The 23,269-nt window shown below is 44.2% G+C and overlaps 1 protein-coding gene across 1 annotated transcript in view; it reads left to right on the forward strand.

Annotated features, from left to right (window-relative positions):
• Window positions 1-23,269, forward strand: part of LOC110307747 (chondroitin sulfate proteoglycan 4-like) — a 67,174-nt gene that overhangs the window by 23,977 nt on the left and 19,928 nt on the right. The window contains 3 exon segments of the mRNA XM_029484999.1: window positions 1,143-1,319; window positions 16,471-16,669; window positions 20,608-20,739. Coding sequence (XP_029340859.1) covers window positions 1,143-1,319; window positions 16,471-16,669; window positions 20,608-20,739 — 508 coding nt within the window.

Genomic DNA, 23,269 nt, shown 5'->3' on the forward strand with positions numbered 1-23,269 from the left:
AGACATGCCCAAAGGCCAACCCAATGGAGACAATCCATCACTGAGACTCCCTTTCAGGGTAAATCCAGGCTGTGTCAAGTTAATTAAACCTCACAATCACACATAACCTCCGACACAGAGAACAATTAAGGAATCGGTGCCGCCTTAGTTCAAAACACTATGCTCAGGTGAGCTTAGTTACCCTGACCTGTATATGTTTCCAAGGAAGAGAAATGAAACCTCAGAGGAGCCTAAATCTAACCGCTTAAATTGTCAAATAAAACCATCAAAACCTTCATAACTTAGTCACTTTTAGTAGAACTTGACACTTTATTGTGCTGCCCCATTAGTAGGAAGGCTGGGTTATGCATGCTCAGTACACATTACTGTTAGAGGTAGGATTTAAACTCACAAAAGGACCCAGATATAGCTGTCTCTTGTGAGACTAGGCCGGGGCCTAGCAAACACAGAAGTGGATGCTCACTGTCAGCTATTGGATGGATCACAGGGCTCCCAATGGAGGAGCTAGAGAAAGTACCCAAGGAGCTAAAGGGATCTGCAACCCTATAGGTGGAACAACAATATGAACTAACCAGTACCCCAGAGCTCTTGACTCTAGCTGCATATGTATCAAAAGATGGCCTAGTCGGCCATCACTGGAAAGAGAGGCCCATTGGACACACAAACTTTATCTGCCCCAGTACAGGGGAACGCCAGGGCCAAAAAAATGGGAATGGGTGGGTAGGGAAGTGGGGGGGAGGGTATGGGGGACTTTTGGGATAGCATTGGAAATGTAATTGAGGAAAATACGTAATAAAAATATTAAAAATTAAAAAAAATAAAATAAACTCACGAATTCTGCTACCAACCCGGCATTCTCGTTACTACACCACATTGCTTTTTTTTTTTTTTTCTTAAACCTATTCCTAGGGTGAAGTAGTGTTTCACTGATTTCTAGGGTGAAGTGTGATGCTATCCATCACAGCTCCTCTCTGATGCTCACTCAGGCTTCGTGGGATGAAGACATGCTTCTGTGCTTTAGGGATTCTTACGCTGGTTTTTTTTTTTATTTTTATTTTTATTTATTTATATTTATTTGCAGTTCCGTCACGGTTTGGGCTTGAGTTTCAGCTGCCTGGTGCTTTTGTTGGTTTTGGTTTCAGGTGGAGCAGGAGTTGATTTACTACGTTCACGATGGCAGTGAGGAGTTTCTCGACAGCCTCACCATCTTGGCGAACAGCTCTGAGCTCGGGAAGCAGAGTCTGCCTCAGACTCTGTTTGTAACTGTTGAGTCTGTGAACGATGAGGCTCCAGTAGTAACAGCCAATAACATCCTCCAGGTGAGTGCCACGTGGTTTTGATTTGATATAAGAACTTCAGGGCAAATAAATGGGTTCTTATTTCTATCATTGCTATTGTAAAACAGCACGGCATATGTATGGCCATGTACATATGGTAGTATGTCTCCACTATGGCAAAGAATTATTGGCTATACTTGCCAATATCCTCTTGGATACTGTTGGGAGGCAATACTTTCTGTATTTCCTTTTACTTTTTTTTTTTTTAACACTTATTCATTTGACTGTGTGTGTGTGTGGTGTTTACATATATACACACAGTATGGTGCATTTGTGGAGGTTAGAGAACAACTTGTGGGAGCTACTTTTCTCCTTTTACCAGGTAGGTTTCAGGAATCTAGCTCAAGTCATCGAGTCATCAGGCTTGGTGGCAAGTGCCTGCTGAGCCATCTTACTGGCCTGGTTTTCTGAATTTCTTGAGCTGGTGCCACTCACAGTGTTCTTGCTGAGACATGGTCTTCTTGTGGTAGGTTAGGGAGGTGTCTGCACACGGCCAGGTCTCCCTAGGCTGGTAACACAGTGGTTAAGAGAGTAAGGTTTGCAGGAGCTATCTATGATAAGAGTCCTGACTGCACTGTTGGATGTGTGACCCTGTGTCGTGGTTGTGTGAACTGCTATGAACAGACACCATGGCAGCTCTTATAAAAAGAAAATTTTAATTTGGGCTGGCTTATAATTTAGAGATTTAGTCCCTTAGTGTCATGGCAGGAAGCATGGTGGCATACAGGCAGACATGGTACTGGAGATGGAACTGGGAGTTTTACATCTTTATCTGAAGCAGGAAGTGACTGTGATCCATTAGACCTGGCTTGAGGCTCTGAGATCTCAAAGTTCTCCCCTAGTAATGCAGTTCCTCCAACAAAGCCACACCCACTCCACCAAAGAACCTTTGGGGTGCCTTTTTATTCAAACTACCATATGCTACTCCCTGGCTCCCATAGACTTGTAGCCATATCATAATACAAAATGCATTTTATCCAGCTTCTAAAAGTCCTCATAGTCTATAACAGTATCAAACTTGTGTAAAGATTCAAAGTCTCTTCTGAGACGCATGTAATCTCTTAACTGTAATTCTCTATAAAATCAAAATGGAAAAAAAGCAGATTACATGCTTCCAATATCACAGGATATTAAATTACCATTCCAAAACAGATGAAAGAGAGCATAGTGAGAAAACACTGAACCACAACAAAACCAAAACCCAGCTGGGCAAACCCCAAACTCTGCATCTCCACGGCTGCGGTCAAAATGTTCTTCATATCTTCAACTCCAGCTTTGCTAACAGCAACACACTTCTTTCTCTTGGGCTGGTTCCACTTTCTGTTATTAGCTTTCCTTGGCAGCCATCACACAGCTCTGGTATCTCCAACATCTTAGAGTCTCCAAGGCAATCCAGGCTTCACCTTTACAGCTTCACACAGTGGCCTCTCTAGGCCTCCATGCAAAGACACCCCTGACACATACCTTGCCTCAGTTGCTTTCCTTAATCTTGGAGAAAGATTCCATAACTTCGTTCAGTAACCAGACTTTTGGCTACTTTGTGGGCTCCTGATGCTGTAAATTGTTAGCCCACTCCTCCCAGAGGGTGTGTGTTCCTACTCTCCACCTGCCCAAATGTTTTAGATTCATGAATGAAAGACACACACACACACACACACACACACACACACCCTATCATGGCTAACCCACTCCTCTCTGATATTTCTGAGTTACTAAATCTGTATTTTATCTTTGCTGTCCTGGACCCTGCTGGGCAGCCTCCTGGGGCTGCTTTCCTCTTGCACCTACATTTCAGCCATCTTACCCGTCTGCACTTTCCTGGCATGGTCCATCTCCCCTTGTTATGGCAGAATCCCCTATGCCTCTCCTTGGTTTCTTGCCAGGGAATCCTAAAAGTCCTGCCTTCCTCTCCCTGCCCAGCCATTGGCAGCTGGCAACTTTATTTCCCAATCAAAGGCAACTGGTGACAAGGACCCTCAGCGTAAATGTGTGGGTTCCTGTGTGATATTGGGAACCAAATTAACACAAATAGCATTAGAGCCAATCCCTAACAGGTTTCTTTTCCTTCTACCCTTCTCCATCCCTCCTCTTAATCCCTTTCAACGTCCTAACACTGGGTAGGATAGAAAAAAGGATAGAAGGAAAAGAGGGCAAAGATATAAGTAGACTACTTCCTGCTCATTTGGGGTGTCAAGTTCCTTGGGGCAAATTTGATCTTCCCATTAGCATATCTAATTTCTTCCTTGCTTTGCACACAATTGTGTGATAAACTGCGATCAACAGCACCCCATTACCAACCAGCCCCTTGCATTGGGGCTCTAGCATTTATATATCCTCTGAAAAGCTCCCCAGAATTCCAAATGTCACACACTTGCAGAATCTATCTGCAGCTGGAGGAGCTATCCCCCTATTAAAGCATGGGGCAAATCACAGTCACCTGCTGTGAAGCAGCCCCATATCCCCATACCAGGGATTAAAACAAAAACATATTCCCATAATATTTCTGTGCTTTAGTTTTCAAAGAAATCAGAATTCTCACTATTCCTTTCTTTTACCCTTGACTCTAAAGCCAGAACCGTGTGGCCAAAGCTTCCAAGTTCTGCTACGTGCTCGTTCTGGAACTCAATTACATGCTCACCATCTTTCTGTTTTTTGTTAGTATCCTAAACTTGACTGTCCTGGAACTCACTCTGTAGACCAGACTCATCTCAAAATCCACCCGCCTCTGCCTCCCCAGTGCTGGGATTAAGGGTGTATGTCAGCATACCAGACCTGAAGCCATTCTCTAATTCCTTTTCACAAGTTGGAAGCTTAACTGGGCCTTGCCCTGGGTCGCTCCCTTTATTCCATTTAACATCAGTGTTTTCTATATTCTGTTTATCTCCTTGAACACAGGATTTAGGTTCATTCTACTTCCTGGTGCCCCCTTTTTCCTTGAACTGCACCCTGTATTTTCCCTAGCTTAGCTTGCTCCTTTTCAGTATTTTCTTTATTAGACTGAACACCAGTAACCACACAACAAAGTCAATACGAGGCTGTCTTGAAATTTCCCCTGCCAACACTAATAATCTAATACTCTTCAAATTAGCTTTAAGCAGACTTTTCAGACAAGGGTAAAAAGCATTTTTTTTTCAAACTATCACCACAATAGTCTCTAGGCTACATTCTCTTCCTCAGAAACCTCTTAAGCCAGACCCATAGTTCAAATCACCCGTTGCCTTCCATGGTTTTACTTAGGATGGCCCCATTAATCCCACTTAAAGCATCCAACTGATTTTCTAATCCAAAGTCCCAAGGTTCACATTCCTCCAAACAAAAGCATAGTTGGATTTATCACAGCAATACCAAAGTCTCTGGTACCAACTTCTGCCTTTTTTTTTTTTTTTTTTTTTTTTTTTTTTTTTTTTTGGTTTTTCGAGACAGGGTTTTTCTGTATAGCTCTGGCTGTCCTGGAACTCACTCTGTAGACCAGGCTGGCCTCGAACTCAGAAATCCACCTGCCTCTGCCTTCCAAGTGCTGGGATTAAAGGTGTGTGCCACCACCGCCTGGCCCAACTTCTGTCTTAATGAGGGTTTTATTGTTGTAAAGAGACACCATGACCACAACAACTCTTATAAAGGAAAACACTTCACTGAGGATTGCTTACAGTTTCAGAGGTTTAGTCTATTATCATCATGACAGGAAACACGATGCTATGCAGGTACACATGGTGCTAGAGAAAGAGCTGAGTTCTACTTCAACAATCAAGATGAGTTCTACATCTTGATATGGAAGGCAGCAATAAAAGAGAATAAACCACTGGGCCTGCCTGAGCTTCTGAAACCCTACAGCCTGCCCCCAATGACACACTTCCTCCAACAGAGCCACCCCTACTCCAACAAGGCCACACTTCCTAATAGTGCCACTCCCTATGAACCTATCATTTTCATTCAAAACACAATATACCATTCTCTCATGACTAAGAGATTCTTCCAGATTTGATTTTCCAGATATGACAGGATAGATGCACATATGACCTCAGCAATTGTGGCAGCTTGCACAAGGCTTTTGAAAGCTCCAGCCAGACAAAATCCCAATTACATAGGGAAGGCAGACTTGTAATCCTGTGATTAACAGAAGAACTATCAACGTTTAATAGCTATTGGGAGAAGGAGAGATAGTTTTCTTTAATGATTGCAGTTTCTCATTTTAAAAAGTAGCCTCCATGTCTTGGTTAGGAAATGAATACGTGGGAAAAAATGAGAATCCTGGTTAGGGATTTGCTGTGAGTTCTGTTGACTTCTGCTGCAAGAATCTTCACACTCTCTTTACTGTGTGCTTTTTTGGGGGAGAAATTTTAGACATCTACTATTTTTAATTTAAAGGATGTTGTTCTTTGGTGTCTAAATGGTGTCGGAGTTCTCAGGGCCTTGCTCATGCTAGCCAAGTACTTCAGCTTATTTTTTAAGCAGTAAGTTTCTAGCCCAAAATGCCATGAAATGCTATAGCATATCAGCATTTATGAACAACCATTGAAGCAAACAGGAAAGGCCCTTTGTTGACAGTGGTGGCCAGATAAGTGACAGAGAAGAACAGGGAGAAAGGAGTAACCATAGAATAGGAAGCAGTAAACCGTGCCCTCCATTTATGAAGCATTCCAGGATCAGTTAGTCCACTGTGCAGGCAGCCCGGGGGCCCACCGTGGGCTGGGCTAGGTAGCCAGGCTTGCATTGCTGCTAACAGGAGGCAGTGGGACCAGGGAATAGGCTTTTTAGAGCTTTGCTTATTTTACAGCTTGGTGAGTTATTCATCTCTGCATTTCATGAGGAAAGTGCTTCTGCCTTTGGAACTTGTGAGTCTGAGCTTTCTTTGTAGGCTTTACCCGGCTCTCCTGGAACATCGTGCACTGGGTGGCTGTACTGGCTAGTTTTGTGTCAACTTGACACAGCTGGAGTTATCACAGAGAAAGGAGTTTCAGTTGAGGAAATGCCTCCATGAGATCCAGCTGTAAGGCATTTTCTCAATTAGTGATCAAGGGGGAAAGGCCACTTGTGGGTGGGACCATCTCTGGGCTGGTAGTCTTGGTTCTATAAGAGAGCAGGCTGAGCAAGCCAGGGGAAGCAAGCCAGTGAAGAACATCCCTCCATGGCCTCTGCATCAGCTCCTGCTTTCTGACCTGCCTGAGTTCCAGTCCTGACTTCCTTGGTGATGAACAGCAGTATGGAAGTGTAAGCTGAATAAACCCTTTCCTTTCCTCCCCAACTTGCTTCTTGGTCATGATGTTTGTGCAGGAATAGAGACCCTGACTAAGACAGTGGCCAAGCCTCTAGACACCCTGTGGTCAGTTACAATTCTCCCCTTCTCCCATGTGGGCTCTTCTCTAGCAGTCCCCACAGAGGTTGCTTTGCAGAGTCATCTGAGAAAGAAGTTGTGGCTATCAATGGTGGTTAAACACTGCTATCAAAGTTTGCCTGTATTGTATGTTCCCTGTGTCCTAGTCCCTTTTGTAAATGTTATTGTCTTCATGGCCCGCTGAAGGAGCAGAAGAGTGACCTTGAAGCCGAGTCTCTCTCCACCATTCCGGATGGCTCTGGTCAGAGGGTGAGGACATTGCAGAAAGGGAAGCTCTCTCCAAGGGCAGGACTTTTTCGTGGAGGCATGTGTGTTAGAGGAACCAAGGCCTCTCCTAGGTGGCATTGGCATACCTTGGCTAAGATTTCTTTGAGGGGAAACAAACAATACAGAGTCAGCAAAGGGAGGCAGCACTTGGGTGGAGCCCAGTGGGAACTGGGTCAGCTCTCGAGTGCTTTCCCAGTGAAGTCAAGAGTCAGTTGGCCCAGTGAGTAACAACATGTGACAACATGAGACAACACATGCAAAGCAGCTTCTATCACGAAGCTCATTAGTTGCTGAGCGGTCAAGATATCTTCAGGGACAGGTCAGGTAGGCAAGCACTCTCTGCCTGGTAAGAATCCAAATCCCAGACTCCCAGAAAAGCAGGAGTCCATCACAGACCACGTGGCACTAACAGTTTAGACATGGTGAGCCCCAGTTATCATTTGGGGAGGATTTTGAGCCAGGGTAGCAAACTGGTTAATCGGCTGTTCATTCCTGTGAACTCTTACGAGCAAAGATAGGGCTTGTGTACTTGGATGACCCATCTGCATGCATATGAGGGGGAAGAGTCTTCCGGGCCAAGGAATATTCCAGAACAAATACAATCAATGTGAAGTAAGCCTGGCATGAAAACCCCAGAGCGGTGGGTGGGAGGAGAAGAATGATAAATATCAGCTCCGTGTTGAGAGTTGATTTCTGATCCCTCAGCATGACGCAGGTTTGTTCTTTGGGTTTCCAGAGATACTAGTGGGTGGCAGCCAGCATTTCCGAGCCACGCCCCTCCATCCCTCACGAGTCAGGCACAGCTATAAATGTACCACTTAACTGATGAAATGATTCCTCATTTAATCCTTTCCATGGTTCTTGTAATCAAAGGAGGGTTGCAATAAATATTTGAGGCAAGGAAAATTTAAGGCACTTGACAAATGACAAAGTTAGCAAAAGTAGGATTTGAGCCTGGGTGGTCTGAGTTCAGAGTCCGCACCTGCTACGCATAGTGGGAATGATCAGGAGGTTATAGGTCCTATGGTATCAAAACAATATTTTAAAATCATGTTGAGTGAAATAGAATGTGTAATACCAAATTATCTTGTGTCTAACACACACACATACACACCCCACATGGACAGTATGTAAAATGTATTAATTACTTTGGCTAATTGAAAGGCACTGCAAGCCATGAAACTAACAAAGCTAGATTTTTTTTTTTATATATATGGAAAAATGCCCCCTCCATTACTCTTACTGTTTCTGGAAATGTGTGGTGTGTCTGTCTGTCTGTAATATGTACATGTGCATTTGTGAGGGTGTACACTTGTATATAGTATTCTGTATATAGGTCAGCATTGGGCACTCTTCATCCACATCTCCTCCACCTCTTCTTCTTTTTTTTTTTTTTTTGACAGTTTTTCACTGGCCTGAAGCTCACACTTGGTCTAGCCTGTCTCCCTGGCCAGGCTAGGGAGCCTCTAAGCACTAGAATTCCTTTGTCTTTCCCCCTCCGATGTTGGGGTTACAGGCACATGCCAGACAAACTTGGCTCTGTATGTGGGTGTTGGAGATTGAAGTCCTCAAGCTTGTGTGGCATGGGCATGCCCTTCACTGACCAAGCCATTGTCTCTGCCGGAAACATGACCTTTTATGAGTTGAGTCAAGTTCTAGGAGTTTCATCTGTTGAAAGTGCTAAATCCTGAACTCCCAGAAACTGATACCATAGGGTGATAATGAAGCCACTAGGTACCTCCTATAATAACTGTACCCTCCGCACCTAATACTGCCAGAGTTCTTTACTACATCAAGAGTCGTCTTGCTTCCAGGCAGGGAAGTCTGCTTGTTGTCCTCATCTTTGAAGTCTCCTAATGACTGCTCAATGTCCTAGCTCTGCCAGACTAATTAACCCTGCCTGCTCACTGCCCGTTCACACAGGCTTGCCCTTCCCAGCTAGAAAGTAGGCTGGGATGGGGAACAGTACGTATCTGCTTTCAAACCTGGCCATCTCACTTTATGGACTGTGGTGGCCATCCAAAGTCATGGTCATGAGGGAGGAAAAATAACAAATGACAAGGATTTAAACATTGGAAGTAAAGGGGGTAAAGTTGAGGGGACATACACACACACACATACACACACATACACACATACGCACATACACAAACATACACACACATACACATACACACACATACACAAACATACACACATACACACACATACACACACATACACATACACACATACACACATACACACACATACACACACATACACACATACACACACATGCACACACACATACACACACATACACACAAATACACACACACATACATACACACACATATACACACACATACACACACACATACACATACACACACATACACACATACACACACATACACACACATACACATACACACATACATACACATACACACATACACATACATACACATACACACATACACACACACATACACACACATACACACACATACATACACATACACACATACATACACATACACACACATACACACAATACATACACAACATACACACACATACACATACACATACACACACATACACACAATACATACACAACATACACACACATACACACACACATATACACAGACACACACACACACACACAGAGAGAGAGAGAGAGAGAGAGAGAGAGAGAGATTGCCTAAAGGTCTTCGAACAATGTTGTCTTTTGCATTGAAATTTTGAAGCGCAATGATAATATCTATTATCAATCTCAACTTAATTTCAAGTAGAAAAAGAGCCAAGCATCAGGCAGGAATTAGCCTTGGTCTCTTAGAAAGTCTGCTCTAGGCAGTTCACAGGATCCAAGATATGCTATTAGTTTCTGCCCCCAGTTATCTTTGTTTTCAAGCTATTTCTCCCTTTCCCACCAGAGTGGCTGGCAATGATGGCAAATTAGCATGGAACAGCTAAGCACATTGACCACACTGCAGGGAGTGTCATGAATCAAACTCCCAATAATATTAAAGGATTATCAGGTCTGTCCATTTTTCTGGGTGTGAATGTGGACAGCATATGCACTTAGTTAAAGCCACGGCTAACTGAGCACACTGTCTAGTAGCAGATGTGTGGGCAGTTCCTCTCCAATGTAGGGATCGTTTCTGACAGCGGCATTTCTTCTCTTTATTTCAGAGCACTTGGTTGATGAAGATAATGACCACTTTCTGGTCACACGGTAGCTAATACTGCTGAAATGTTTATTCTGTGCCTGGTATTGGGCTCAGCCTGTGACACAAGCCTTCAACAACTCTGAAGGCTATCGTTTTTATTTGAAAAAAGGGGAATCTATAGCACAGGAGACTCTTGGCTAAGATTGCAAGAGAGACAGACTGACTGACAGACAGACAGAGCCTCAGGGATATAGCAGAGTTAAGGTATGAGCTGGCGATCACAATGGCGAAGCACTACTGCTTTCTCCTGCACAGTTACAGTTTAGGAACCCAAGGACCTGGAGGAAGTATGAGCTTGCCACAGAGTTAAGGGTAGGGGTGAAGTAAAGGGCTGGGGTGTGGCTTGGAGGTAAGCTACTCTATAATGTGCATGGCCTGGGGTGGAGAGACTAGTGGTGGAATGTGGGTTATGGGCAGTAGATATGACTAGCCCAAATAACAACATTAAGCAGAGAGAAAATCTGGGACAGAGGCAAAATGTGACTTCCACAAGGCCTTCAGATTTATGGGTTTTTAAAATCACATTGATTTATTTGGGATATACGGTAAAGGGACCAATCACACACACATACATACACATACACTCACACACACATACACACACATACACACACACACACACACACAGACACACACATACACTCACACACACATACACACACACACACACACACACGCATGTACACATGCACACACATACACACACACACACACGCACGCACACATGCACACACATACACATACACACATACACACACACGCATACACGCACACACGAACACACGCACACATGCACCAAACACAAGTATTGATGTCAGAAGACAACTTGCAAAGAGTTGGTTTCCCCTCCGACTATGCAGGTCCCAGGGGCACACTCAGATCCTCAGGCTTGGTAGCAGGAACCTTTTCCTGACCCAGATTTCATGTTCTCTCCAATCTGCATTTTATTACAACTTTCAGGTGACCTCATATGGCTTTCTTCCTCCCAGTCTTGCCAGGGCCTGTAGATAGCAGGGGTGTCCACCCCAGTCTGCTTTGGAGAAGAGCGTGGGAGAGGTGGGAATTGATCCTGATGGCATGGTGGACTCTGGATGGGGATTCAGAGCAGAGTCTGAGCATTGCCTTCTCTGGCGTAGGGTTTCACGTGATGCCTTTCTCCTGCAGGAGCAAGACAAATCCTTAAACCGCAGGGCTGGCGGGCCCATCTCTAAGGGAATTGGGGGCCGGGAATGGGGTCATTTATTTGAGTTCTGACAAACCAGCTCAGTGTTATGCCATCCCCTAGTGACTCCTTTGTATTCTGCTCTGAAATCCAGCCTTCTTTTTTTTTTGTTGTTCGATTTAAAAAAATTTTTATTAGATATTTTCTTCACTTACATTTCAAATCCATTCTTAAGAGTGCTTTTGAGTTTAAGTGGTTTTTTTTACACAGGCCACATAAAATTCTGGCCACGAGGGGGCTTCATTTTCCCATTTTCCAAAACAGACCTGTAATATAATACTATAATGCTTTGCCTTGGTTTTACTTTAAAGATAGGCTTGGCTTGGCCTTGTATGGTGCTGGGGATTGAACCCAGGACCCATTGTGTATAAGTCAAGAACTGTCCCTTGGAGATATACCCCCCCACACTTATTTGGTTTTGGCAATTATTTAGAATCACTAGAAGGAGCTTTGCAAACCAGGTGCAGTGGAAGCGTGGAGGCTGCGAAAGTCAGTGCTCCTCTGAAACCTGATCCAAAGGCCAGAGTCTTTCAATGTTGATAGCACAACTTGGATGACATTGGGTAGAGACAGTTGGTAACTCAGGAGGTCAGCCTCTCTTCCTCTAACAAGAAGAGGTGAATTTTGATGTACTACCCCCAGGGGCAAGTGTGGCTTGTCCTCAGGGCAAGTGTGCTTGTCCTCGGGGCAAGTGTGGCTTGTCCTCAGACAATTGCTTATGAAACCTTATATAACTTTCAAATCTGGCTTCAAGGTTGAGCTCATTGCTGTCCCTCTCTCCACATATCTGAAGTTACTGTGACCCAATGCTGGGCTCTAAACTAAGCTTCCCTTGAAGCAATGGGACTGCTAATTGAGCTAGTGACAGGTTCCCCATTTGTTTTAGAAGGTGGTATATTCCAGAGGTGACAGGGGAAAGCAGTGTTTGGCCTTAGAGGAGCTACAGTGGGAAATAACTCTTCTAAGCTCCTGATTGGGAAAAAATAATCAGGGTCTACAAGTTCCAGGAAGGGAAATGACGGCACATACTCAAGTTAATTTTCATTCCTGAAGAAATAAAAATAAGCTACAGGGAATGATTTAAAAATGTAAAACCTGAAACTGGAAGTCATGGTACTGTTAAACAGGCCCACGTATATATTTTATAGAAACCGTGGCTTTTCCACAAGTTAAATTAAGCCTACGTCCTTGTAATCCATAGACACTGAAAAGCTATTGTCCTTAGACTGAGAGAGAAACAGTCAGAAATTAAGTTGTTAACAGGCAAATGCCCCATCCCATGATGGGTAATGTGAAGTTAAGCAACATATGTGGTGTGTGATTGGAAATCGCCTTCATGATGTTAACGGAACTGGGCTGGCTTTAGTATAGTGTTAAAGTAGAGTAGTGTTAGAGAACAGCACACTCAGTGGCTTGAGAAGATGGCCTACTGGTTAGAACACTTTTGGCTCTTGCAGGCTGCAGTTTGCCTTCCAGCATCCACATTGCAGAGTTTAAGACTACCTATAACTCTAGCTTCAGGGGATCAGACTCCCTCTGCTGGCTCCCCAGGGCACCTGCACACATCTGTGCATGCATAGACACGCATACATAAAAATAAAGTAAATCTAATATTTGTGAAAGTCACACTTGGGCTGAGTGTATATCTTTGGTGATACACTCATAGAAGACCCTAGCTTGCCACATAGTACCATAACACAACAGCCAAATATGGCCTTATCCTCAGAGCCAAATCTTGTGAAGAAAATGGGCTACCCAAAGCTAGTATTTACTAAAGACTTGCTGTATGTCAGGTGAGGTTGTGCTAAGTACAACATAGATAATATCCCCATTATTCCTTTTTACTGATGAAGAAATCAGAACCCAGAGAGATTAAGAGATGTGGACAAGGTTATATTGCTAGGAAATATGAACACAGTGACTTGAACCCTGGTTGTCATTGGACAAAACCAAAATCCAATGTTTTTGCACAAAAATAATTTGAACACAAGAATTTGAATGTTTAGCAGTGCTGTTTTTATTGGCATGAGTTACTCTTCAAGATAGTGAATTGCCTTAGTTGAATTCCTATTGCTGTGAAGAGACACCATGGCCAAGGAAACTAACAAAAGAAAATGCTTAACTGCACATTTTTGAGTCCAAGGCTCCACCTCCTAATCCTTCTCAAATAGTTTCACCAACTGGGGATCAAGCATTCAAGCATATGAGTCTATGGGGCTAATTTTATTCAAACCACCACAGTAGCCTTATAGAGTTGAACACAGACTTGTATGTATAAGTTCTGGTGTGTGTGTGTGTATTTATGCATGTGTATATAAATTTTATGTATAATTTATGATCATAGCTGTCAGCATTCACAAAGTTAGAGGATTATTCACAAAAGAGGTTTTTTCTTGCTATCTGTGTGGCACTTTGGATGTGATTGGAATGACTTTTATTGTCCGGATATCAGGTTTGGTATGAAAACTTAAAAAGCCCTACATACCTTCTGGACTCCCATTCAAACTCTATTTCAGTGGCATGGGATGTGAACTGTCACTGCAAAAGCGCCTCCTTTTCTGTGGAAAATTGTTCCTTTTGAGCATTGCAACATAACAATTTAGTGGTTTAGGAGAGAAGCTTTAGATTCTCTGCTAGAAAGCATAGAAGCAGATACAGTGTTAGTCTGCCAGTAAAGATGGCACATATACTCAAGAGTGTGCACATGATGTCTCTGTGTTCTGTAAGAAACCACCATAGGTAAAGGTGTGAAAATTGAGTTAATGATAAAGCCTCTTGTTTTGGTGCTGGTGAAATGTCATCTGTCTTAGTCACTGTGAAGAGACACCATGACCAAGGCCTCTCTTACAAAACCAAAGCATTAATCTGGAGGCTTGCTTATAGTTTCATTAATATCATGGGAGGGAGCGTGTCAGCGGGCATGGTGCTGGAGAAGTAGTCGAGAGCTACATTCTGATCTCAGGGAGGAAGAGAGAGAGAGAGACAGAGAGACAGAGAGACAGAGAGACAGAGAGAGAGACATACAGAGAGAGAGAGACACAGAGAGACAGACAGACAGAGACAGAGACACAGAGAGAGATAGAGACTGGGCTGAACATGGCTTTTGAAACCTTTAGGTCACCCCTAGTGACATACTTCATTCGACAAGGCCACACCTCCTAACCCTCCTATTCTATCAAAGAGTTCTACTCCCTGCTGATTAAACATTCAAATATGGGGGGGGGGCATTTCCCACATCATGTGACTCCCTGATTTTAGAACTTCCGATACCTGATTCCATCCGGTGAGACTCACTTTCGAAGCAACAGTGAGCTCCTGCTCTCTGCTGTCTACTCCCCATGAGGCTGTCTCCCTTTTCAATGGTGGGCAGCGTTTCCTTCTCACCGGGAAAGCTCCAAGTGTGTTGTCAGTCCCCTGCCTTTCCTTCCTCTGTAACTCTCATGTCTAAGCCCTCACCACCTTTAGCAGACACCCAGATCCAGACCACTTCCCATCCTGCTGTGGCTTCCCCACTGTCATTCTTTGTAGATTTCTCATAGTCAGTCAACCACTGACTGGTCTCCTGCTTCTACAGACCATCATGACATAAAGGCCAGGCGGGTTGGATATTCTGTACACAAGTCAAGACTGTACTTGGATTTTCCCCCTGGCCTCCAGGACAAGGTGGCATTCAGACAGTGCAGACTTGACCATCTCTTGTGTTTTGAGACATCTTCTTTCTTCTTTATCTTGCTTATTTTCTTTCTGCCATAATGACCTCTTCACCCCTCCTCCAACCCTGTCTACCCCCAGTGTCCCATGTTCTTTTTCTGTTCCTGGATATGCAGATATGTGCATGGCTTCTTTTTTGCCCCATGTGGCCTTCCTCTAACAAGCCTCCTGCTTTAAAAATAGTCTACATCCCAGAACCCCCTGCTGTGGTTCATTGTTTTTGTGGTATAGGGATTTTATAATTCACTACATTGTTCATTCCTATTAGACCTGTTCCCTCCTCTCTTGTGTTCTTTTGTGCCCTCTGCCCACAAAGGCATGACTCCTTTTGTTTCATTCACTGCTACAGTGCAAGCATCCAAAACATTTGCTGGCACATGGTGGATGAGCAATATTTTTGGTTAAGTGTTGAGTACAGTTGGTAAAGTCCCCAGCATCCACATAAAACCATCAGCCAGCCACAGTGATGCATTTGTAATCCCAGTTCTTCAGAGGTGAAGATGGGCAGATCCCTGGAGCTCTCTGGACAGTTAGCCCAGCCTAGTTCATGTCTCTCTGAGAGACTTTGTCTAAAAAAATAAACAAAATGCATCACCCTGAAGAAAGACACCTTAGGTTTTCCTCTGGCCTACACAGGCATGTGCACACATGTGCATACCTGCATACCCATGAACATGCAAACATATCTGCACACATACATATCTGAACACACATGGAGTGCGGAAGAGATGGGGGTAAGCGAGAGAGTGAGTGAGCACAGGAGACACACAGAGAAATGTTCAGGCAGTGTAAATAGATTTTTAACAGGAAAAGGAGAAAGCAGCTGTGTTTCTTAGCCATGGTTACAGATGTGAACCATCAGTACAGCAAACAGCACAAGAACAAAGAAAGTGGGCCCTCGTTTTCCTGTAAGACAGGAAGAATAGAGGGAACGGCAAATGTGCAATGTGCATTCTTCTTCAACTGTTTAAAAGCTGGTGACACCATTAGCTACTGATAGCGGTGTGTAGAGATCCTCAGGCCAACCAGAGAAAGTAGCCGCTGCATTGTCTGGCATTCCATGTGGTGTATTTAGCATATGGACAGCACGTAAGATGCTTTGTAGCCAGTGGCTATATAGCTAGATATTAACATCAGTGCCTATACACTATCGAGTAGTTAATTTTGAGTAAACAATTAGCTAAAGCTTTTAATCTAAATCACGGACACCGGCATGTACATGGTGCATAGACATACGTGCAGGCAAAACATGTATATGCGTAAAAAGTAACTCCATTCTTTAAAAACTCAGGTGAGTCAGTTTAGTTTTTCCGTCTTCTCACGTGGGGTCCACGGTCCTGATGATGCGGGTGGACTGGAATTGGTTCTCTTCTCTTTAAGGTGTGGGTGAATTCTGTCACTGAGGTGACCAGAGGGGACCTGTGTGCAGAAGATGGGGACTCTTCCCCACAGGACTTGGTCTACTGGGTCACTCCTCCCAGCAACGGGCATCTGGCTCTCAAGTCCACTCCTGGCAGAAGGATCCAGAACTTCACTCAGGCTCAGATTGATGAGGGTCAGCTGGTGTTTGTGCACTCTGGTAAGTCACAGAGCAAAGCAGTGTCGATCGAGTACATGTGTTCTGAGTAGCGAGTGAGGTGGCTGTCAGACCTAAGAGTTGCTGACTGAAAATCACAGATCATAGAAACTTCCCAAAGTCTGTGTTTTTTTTTCTTAAAGCAACATGTTTAGGAGAGCCAATGAAAGCATTAGAGCCTGCCCGAGCCTCCCTGAGGCTTACTCAGCAGGGCATGTAAGGTCAGGCCTTCCATGAGAGCCCACTCCTCCCTCTCTCTGTGGTTCTCCACCCTTGCTTTGGCTGTGAGAAGACTTGGGCCTATTTGTTTGCTCCCTTCCCCATGACAGCACAAGCCTTCTAAGGAAGGGCACAGTCTCTGGTATCCTCAGCCCTTCAAACAGTGACTAGAACATAGTAGATACTTAACAAATAAAACGTTTTTGAACAAATGAAGTTTTTTGTTTTTGTTTTTTTTTTAACTACAAAACACCAACTATGTTCCAGGTAGTAACATTGCAGACACTGAGGATATAAAGCAGTTTTTGTGCAAGGATTGTATTCATGAATGAATGAATGTAACTACAATCATGAGAGATCCTAATGTTGTTTGGAAGGCTCTTTCTGCTTCCTGCTAGTCTTCAGTGAATCAATACTGACAACGTTTGCTAGAAATCTGCTGAAATGGTAGCCCAGGAACTCAGCCAGGGTGGCCTGGCTTTGTTGGGAGACTGGCCTCGTCAGTGGACCAGGGTGGGCAGCTGCCGGAAGGAGGCATGAGGAAGGCGTATGACCCAGGAATGCATGACCTAACAGCTCAAATCTTATCTTTCCCCCCCGTTGGTTTGAACTATATTACTTGAGACTATAATAAAGAAAAGAAAGGACACCTTTTAAACTCAGAGACAATGATACCTTGATTATCTATAATATACTTAGCACCCAGGTTTCCCAAAGAATCTGAAAACAAATTTGCATATGGATGCTCTCATTTGGTGGCCACAGATGGGAGCCCAGGGCCCAGGGCTTAGATTTCTTTTGGCACTCTCCTAAATCACTTCCATTCCTCAGGAGGTGCAGCACACAGAATATGTCGTTTCACAAGTACTCCGCAGGCCTCTGAGCCATACACAGTCATGACCCCATTTTTGAGATGAGAAAACTTAAGACACAGAAAGATGCAACCTGGCCTGACCCTTAAGGGCATGGCAGGTGGGAGGAGCCGGATTCCTATTAGCAGCACAGGATGGAAACAACAGCTCGCTCTCGGGGTTAACTGACTTGTCGGCTACCAGGTCAGTATCTGCCTTTAGCTGACAGAGGAAATAACGTCTACGCAAGAAGGCAAGAAAGGTGGAGACCAGGATACCATGAGGACTAATCCATTATAGCTCCTAAGTGGACACTGAGGCCAGCTGGGAACTCTCAGAGCAACTGAGGCCCAGCTGCAGGTGGCTTGCTGAAACCAGCTGCCCATCTGCCTATCACCAGCCCCAAACAAAGGTGAAGTTTAACTAATCTCATTTAGCGTCTTACATCTGCAAAGTGCTCTGCTGTAATCTAATTCGCCAGACCATACAACAGCCTAGGGAGCTGGATTCAGCCAAGACGTGGGCAGCCAAGGCCTTTTTCACTTGCCCTCCTGGTGGTGCCCTAGGGAAAATCAGAGCTCTGCTATAGAAAATCCGCAGGTCACCCTGTATGTCTGCTTTCTTCCTTGTCTTCCTGTGGTCCTACTGAGTTAGATCTCACTATGTGTAACACTCTTTATTTGTTCTGATATAATCTCTTATGAACATCACTGAAATGGAGATAGATGGACCAGCATCGACCCAACTCCCCGGGGTGTTTTAACAGTCTGACTCACAAGGCAGGGGCAAGATCAGGATTCAGGAGGTACTCCCAGGATTCCTAGGGGTAAAGGCATTCCCTCTTTAATTTTGCGTTTCGGGGAAAATTTAAACAATAAGACAACTTTGAAAATCTATTTCTAGGAAAGCAAGTAGAAGCAGAACATTAGGTTGCAGGCCCTGTGAGGAGTTAGGCACACTCTCTCTAGTTCCTTAATGGTGACCTATGAATATGTTGGTTAAAAAAAATATACTCACCCCCTGTAAACGTTCTTCTGAGGAATCGGAGCTCCCTAATGAGGAATCTAAGCCTTGCTTATCTAAGGCTTAGACGATGCCAAACATGACCCTGCCTGCTGTGCTGTCAGTCAGTCTGTCTGTGTCAGTAAAGGGGTACTGCACGTACTTGCAGTCTGACCACACAGCCTTGGCTCCTTGCCTTATTTCCCCAACAGCAACAAAGATACAATTTTTACCTAGCACATTCTGTGAGGGCCTGTGGGCTTTTAATTTACTCACATTTTCAGAGAGTGACAGGGATGTGGCCACCAGTCTCCCTGCATAGAGGTCTTGCCCCTGCCTTGTGAGTCAGACTGTTAAAACACCCTGGGGAGTTGGGTCGATGCTGGTCCATCTCCATTTCTGTGATGTCCATAAGTTAATTTTCCACTTTACCGGTATCCTTAGTCTCTGACAGAGGGTGGGGGTGGGATCTGCTTGCCGATCCTTAATGAAGAGCAGGTCATGTCTTCCCCTTCCTTACTCTCCCACGTTTGCACTATGGTTAGCTTGAGATAGATTTTGCTTGTTTATTTCTTTTATTTTGTTACAATTATAATTATATAATTTCTCCCTAGCCTTTCCTCCTCCCCAAAACTCCCATATACTCCTTCCCAACTCTTTCAAGTTCAGGGCCTCTTTTTTTTCTATTGTTACATGCATATGGGAATGTATATATGTATATGTGTTTTCAGGGTTGACTATTCAGTATTGGATAGCCAATTAGTGTGCTCTTTCCTGGGAAAGGCTATTTCTCAAGCTCTCAGGATTCCTTAATTGCCTATGTTCTTTGTGCAGGACAGAGCTGCAATCTTCCCACCCTCTCTTTTGCATATTTTGTTAAAAGTATAACTGTTTGTAACTAGTTGCAGGATAAATATTCCCTTCCCTTAAGTTCCAATTTTCAGTATTAAGCTTTATCAAATTCTTAAAAATTATTTGTGTGGTTATAGGCACCCATTAAACATTATTGATATAATTTATTGATAGCATAATAAAATACAGGTCATGTATACTTTTTAAAATTTCAAAAATTTCTCAGTGGTAACATCGGTGCTTTGTTTTAATACGTCAGAGCTCGAGGGAACCTGCATGGGAACCTTTATTGATGTGTCTCAATTTTGTTTCTTATCAATAATACAATCAAGCATCACTTAAAGTCAGGGAGTTTGCAACCCAATAGGAAGAACAACAATATCAACCAACCAGAACCCCCCAAAGCTCCCAGGGACTAAGCCACCAACAACGGAGTACACAATGGCTCCTGCTGCATATGTAGCAGAGGATGGTCTTGTCAGGCATCAATGGGAGGAAGGGCCCTTGGTCCTATGAAGGCTCAATAGAAGGTCCTATGAAGAATCGAAGGCAGGGAGGTGGGAGTGGGGGTGGGTGGGTGGAGGAACACCCTCATAGAAGCAGGGAGAGGGAGGATGGGATAGGGGGTTTCTGGGAGGGGAGAATCAGAAAAAGGGGATGACATTTGAAATGTAAATAGAGAAAATATCTAATTAAAAAAAGAAAGAAAGTCAGAGACACAGTCTGAGTAATTATTTCATCAGTGTGCAAATATCATGAAACTTCCTTACAAAACTAAGCAGGCTATGACATCTCTGGGTGATACAGTATGTGGGACCACAGTCTTACAGGCTGTCTGTTATGGATCCAAACATTATTCTGCAGCTGCATTTAATTCAGCAAGCTCAGTGGGTAATTAACACATTATGGAATTGTTCTGGCTTATTTTTCAGGGGACCGTGGAAGGAGATAGAATGGAGGTAGGTGACTTTTTTCAGGATAATCACATTGACCAGAGCGTATTTTCTTCTTTTGAAGGAGCAATGTCAGGTGGCTTTAATTTCCAGGTGACTGACGGTCTGAATTTTGCGCCTCGGCAAATCTTTAGCATCACTGCCCGAGCTCTGATCATTAGCTTAGAAGTCAACAGAGGATTGAGCATCTTCCCAGGTAAGAGGCTTGGCAGGTGCTGGGGGGTGGGGGAGGGGTAAGTGTTTTCCTAATCAATTAGAGAATCCACTTGTATGGCATAAAGAGGTGTCTCTTACTGTAGAATGACTCTCGAAACATCTATTAAGCCAGCCCCTGGCCCGCACAGAATTCTCAGCAGAAATTTGACCCCTGCAAAGCTGGCACTCGGCAGCCTTTCTGTCCCTTCCTTGCCTTTTCCCCAGAAAAGGAAGGCTACAGAGCAGAGGCAGGAATCGTGAAAGGAAGTGTCCTTCCTGTTAGTGTGCATCGCTCTTCTCTCCTAAGTCTTTACAAACCCCAGGTTTCTGTTTAGTCGTGTATTTATGTCTGTTATGTATATATTTAGATATATATCTCTCCTGTAGCTCAGGCTGGCCTTGAACCCACTGTCCGAAGATGACCTTGAATTTCTAACCTTCCTGCCTTGGCTTCTCCAGTGCTGGCATTACACGCTTGTACCACTCTGCCCCGTTTACTTGGTGCCGAGAACTGAACTCAGGGCCTTGTGTATGCTAGGTAAGCACTGTGCCATCTGAGCCACATCCCTGTCTGTGTTTACGTTCTCAAGCTGCTCGTGTTTCGAATAGAAAAATTCCCTGCAGCACCCAGGGCTTGCCAGTGTTTTCTGTTAGTACTGGCTCTGAGTGGCTGTTTGCCAATAATCTAAACCAGACTGATGGAGTAGGAGCCGTGAGACCTTCTGGCTAACAACCTTAGGAAAGGGGAAAATGTGTCCAATGGCAAGGGCAATTAAAATAAAAAAAAATGGAGAAAAAAAAAGCTGGAACTTATTTCCCAAAAGGCATTGAGATGCAGACATAAGGAAGCAAGAACATCTCAACATGGCCTGGATGTTGGGGAAGTGCCAGAGCAACCCTGCACCTGATAACCTACTTAAAAGGACAGACATGAGCCATCAAACATAGAAGGGAAAAGATGCTGGGAAAAGATCTTATTTAAAATGGTCCAACTAGCCCCGGATCCTAAAATTAACAGTGCCTGCCTCTCAGAAGTTGAATGGGAATCTCTGAAATGGGCTTAGCTCATTAAACTATCTTTTTAGATTTATTTATTACATTCTATGTGTGTAAGTGTTTTGTCTGCTTGTACGTCTGAGCACCATGTGTATGGCTATGCCTTCAGAGGTCAGAGAGCATCAGATCCCCTGGAACTGGGGTCACAGATGGTCGTGGGACATCACGTGGTTCTGAGAATTACTGAGCCATCTTGTCCAATTTTTTTTTAAACATTTGTTGGCCTTTAAGGGGAACTAGTTTTGGATCCGTCGGATTAGACGGATTCCTGTGCTTGTGAGCTAGGTAATAAGTTCTCGGGAAGTTGGTGGGCTCTGTGAGGTAAAGTGGAAACACAAACCCAGCAGCCAGGGGCGGAGAGAGCCTCCTGGTTCCAAAACGGACTTCAGGACTTCAAGGAAGAGGACGCTTTGTTCGCAGTTGTTACACAGTAACTGCTGGGATGCTTTTGCTAGTTTTTATTGTGATGCTGGTAGAAAGCAAGGCAGCCCTCTACCCCGGAGCAGTTTCCTCAGCCTTTAAGTTTGAAGTTCTCCTCAGCTTTTGAGTTTGGTGGGGGGAGCCTCTCAAGATGCAGCTAGGGCTGCGTACCCTAGGATTCTTCTGATGTAAGACTTTATGTTGCCCTTGCTCTGTCCATTTCCCCTCCGAATGAGTGAGAAGCTTCCACCATTTCCCCCTCAAGGCAATTAGGAAGCCATTTAGTGCTTTACAAAAAAATAATCAGCTACATGGCAGTAATCAGAAAAACCTGGCAATCTATTTTTAAAATTCCAAAACTAGAGTAATTCTGATGCTGCGAAAGATTTGGTTCCTTTCATCTGGTGCGGCCGAGTCTGGCTTAACAACTGATGACGGCCGTATTCAAGGAAAGGCAGGAACCCTGGAACTTAGACACTTTCGAGTTTATGGTGGATATTTTACCTAATCAATGAGGCCGGAAAAGGATCCATGAAAGTGGTCAGACTCCTTTACTTTCAGAAGACTGTGTCAGACTTACAGCTCTGTGTGTGTTGTTGGCCACTGTCACACTAATGCGAGTGTTTCTTTCCCTAGCAAACCTTACATCTACTGCAACCCAGCCCCTGTGTTGCAGCCTCCAGAGCTCACTCCTGGAACTCGCGTCACTAACCCTTCCTGGCCGGTTAGCTCAGTTGAACTTCTTAGTCACCTCTATCTCCACCCTGCCTTGTGTCCTATTCCAGCTCTTGGCCAGGAGGAAGGAAGGTGGATCTTCATGTTCATGTCTCTCGAGTGGCACTGATATTCACAGAAATCTTACAACTGTGGATTCAGAAGTCCTAGAGTGCAGGTGGACCTTAGTGGCCACCTGGTCCCATTCTTCTTACTGTTTTCCTGTCTTAGTTTTCCCAAGTAGCAGGGGCCACCGTCATTCCTGTAGCTCTTGTCATATTGTGCCCTTTCAGGGACCCACCTGAGCCTTGCTCAGCATGGCTTCTTCAGTAGTCACCCGT

Source organism: Mus caroli, chromosome 13, assembly GCF_900094665.2.
Source record: "Mus caroli chromosome 13, CAROLI_EIJ_v1.1, whole genome shotgun sequence".
NCBI lineage: Eukaryota > Metazoa > Chordata > Mammalia > Rodentia > Muridae > Mus > Mus caroli.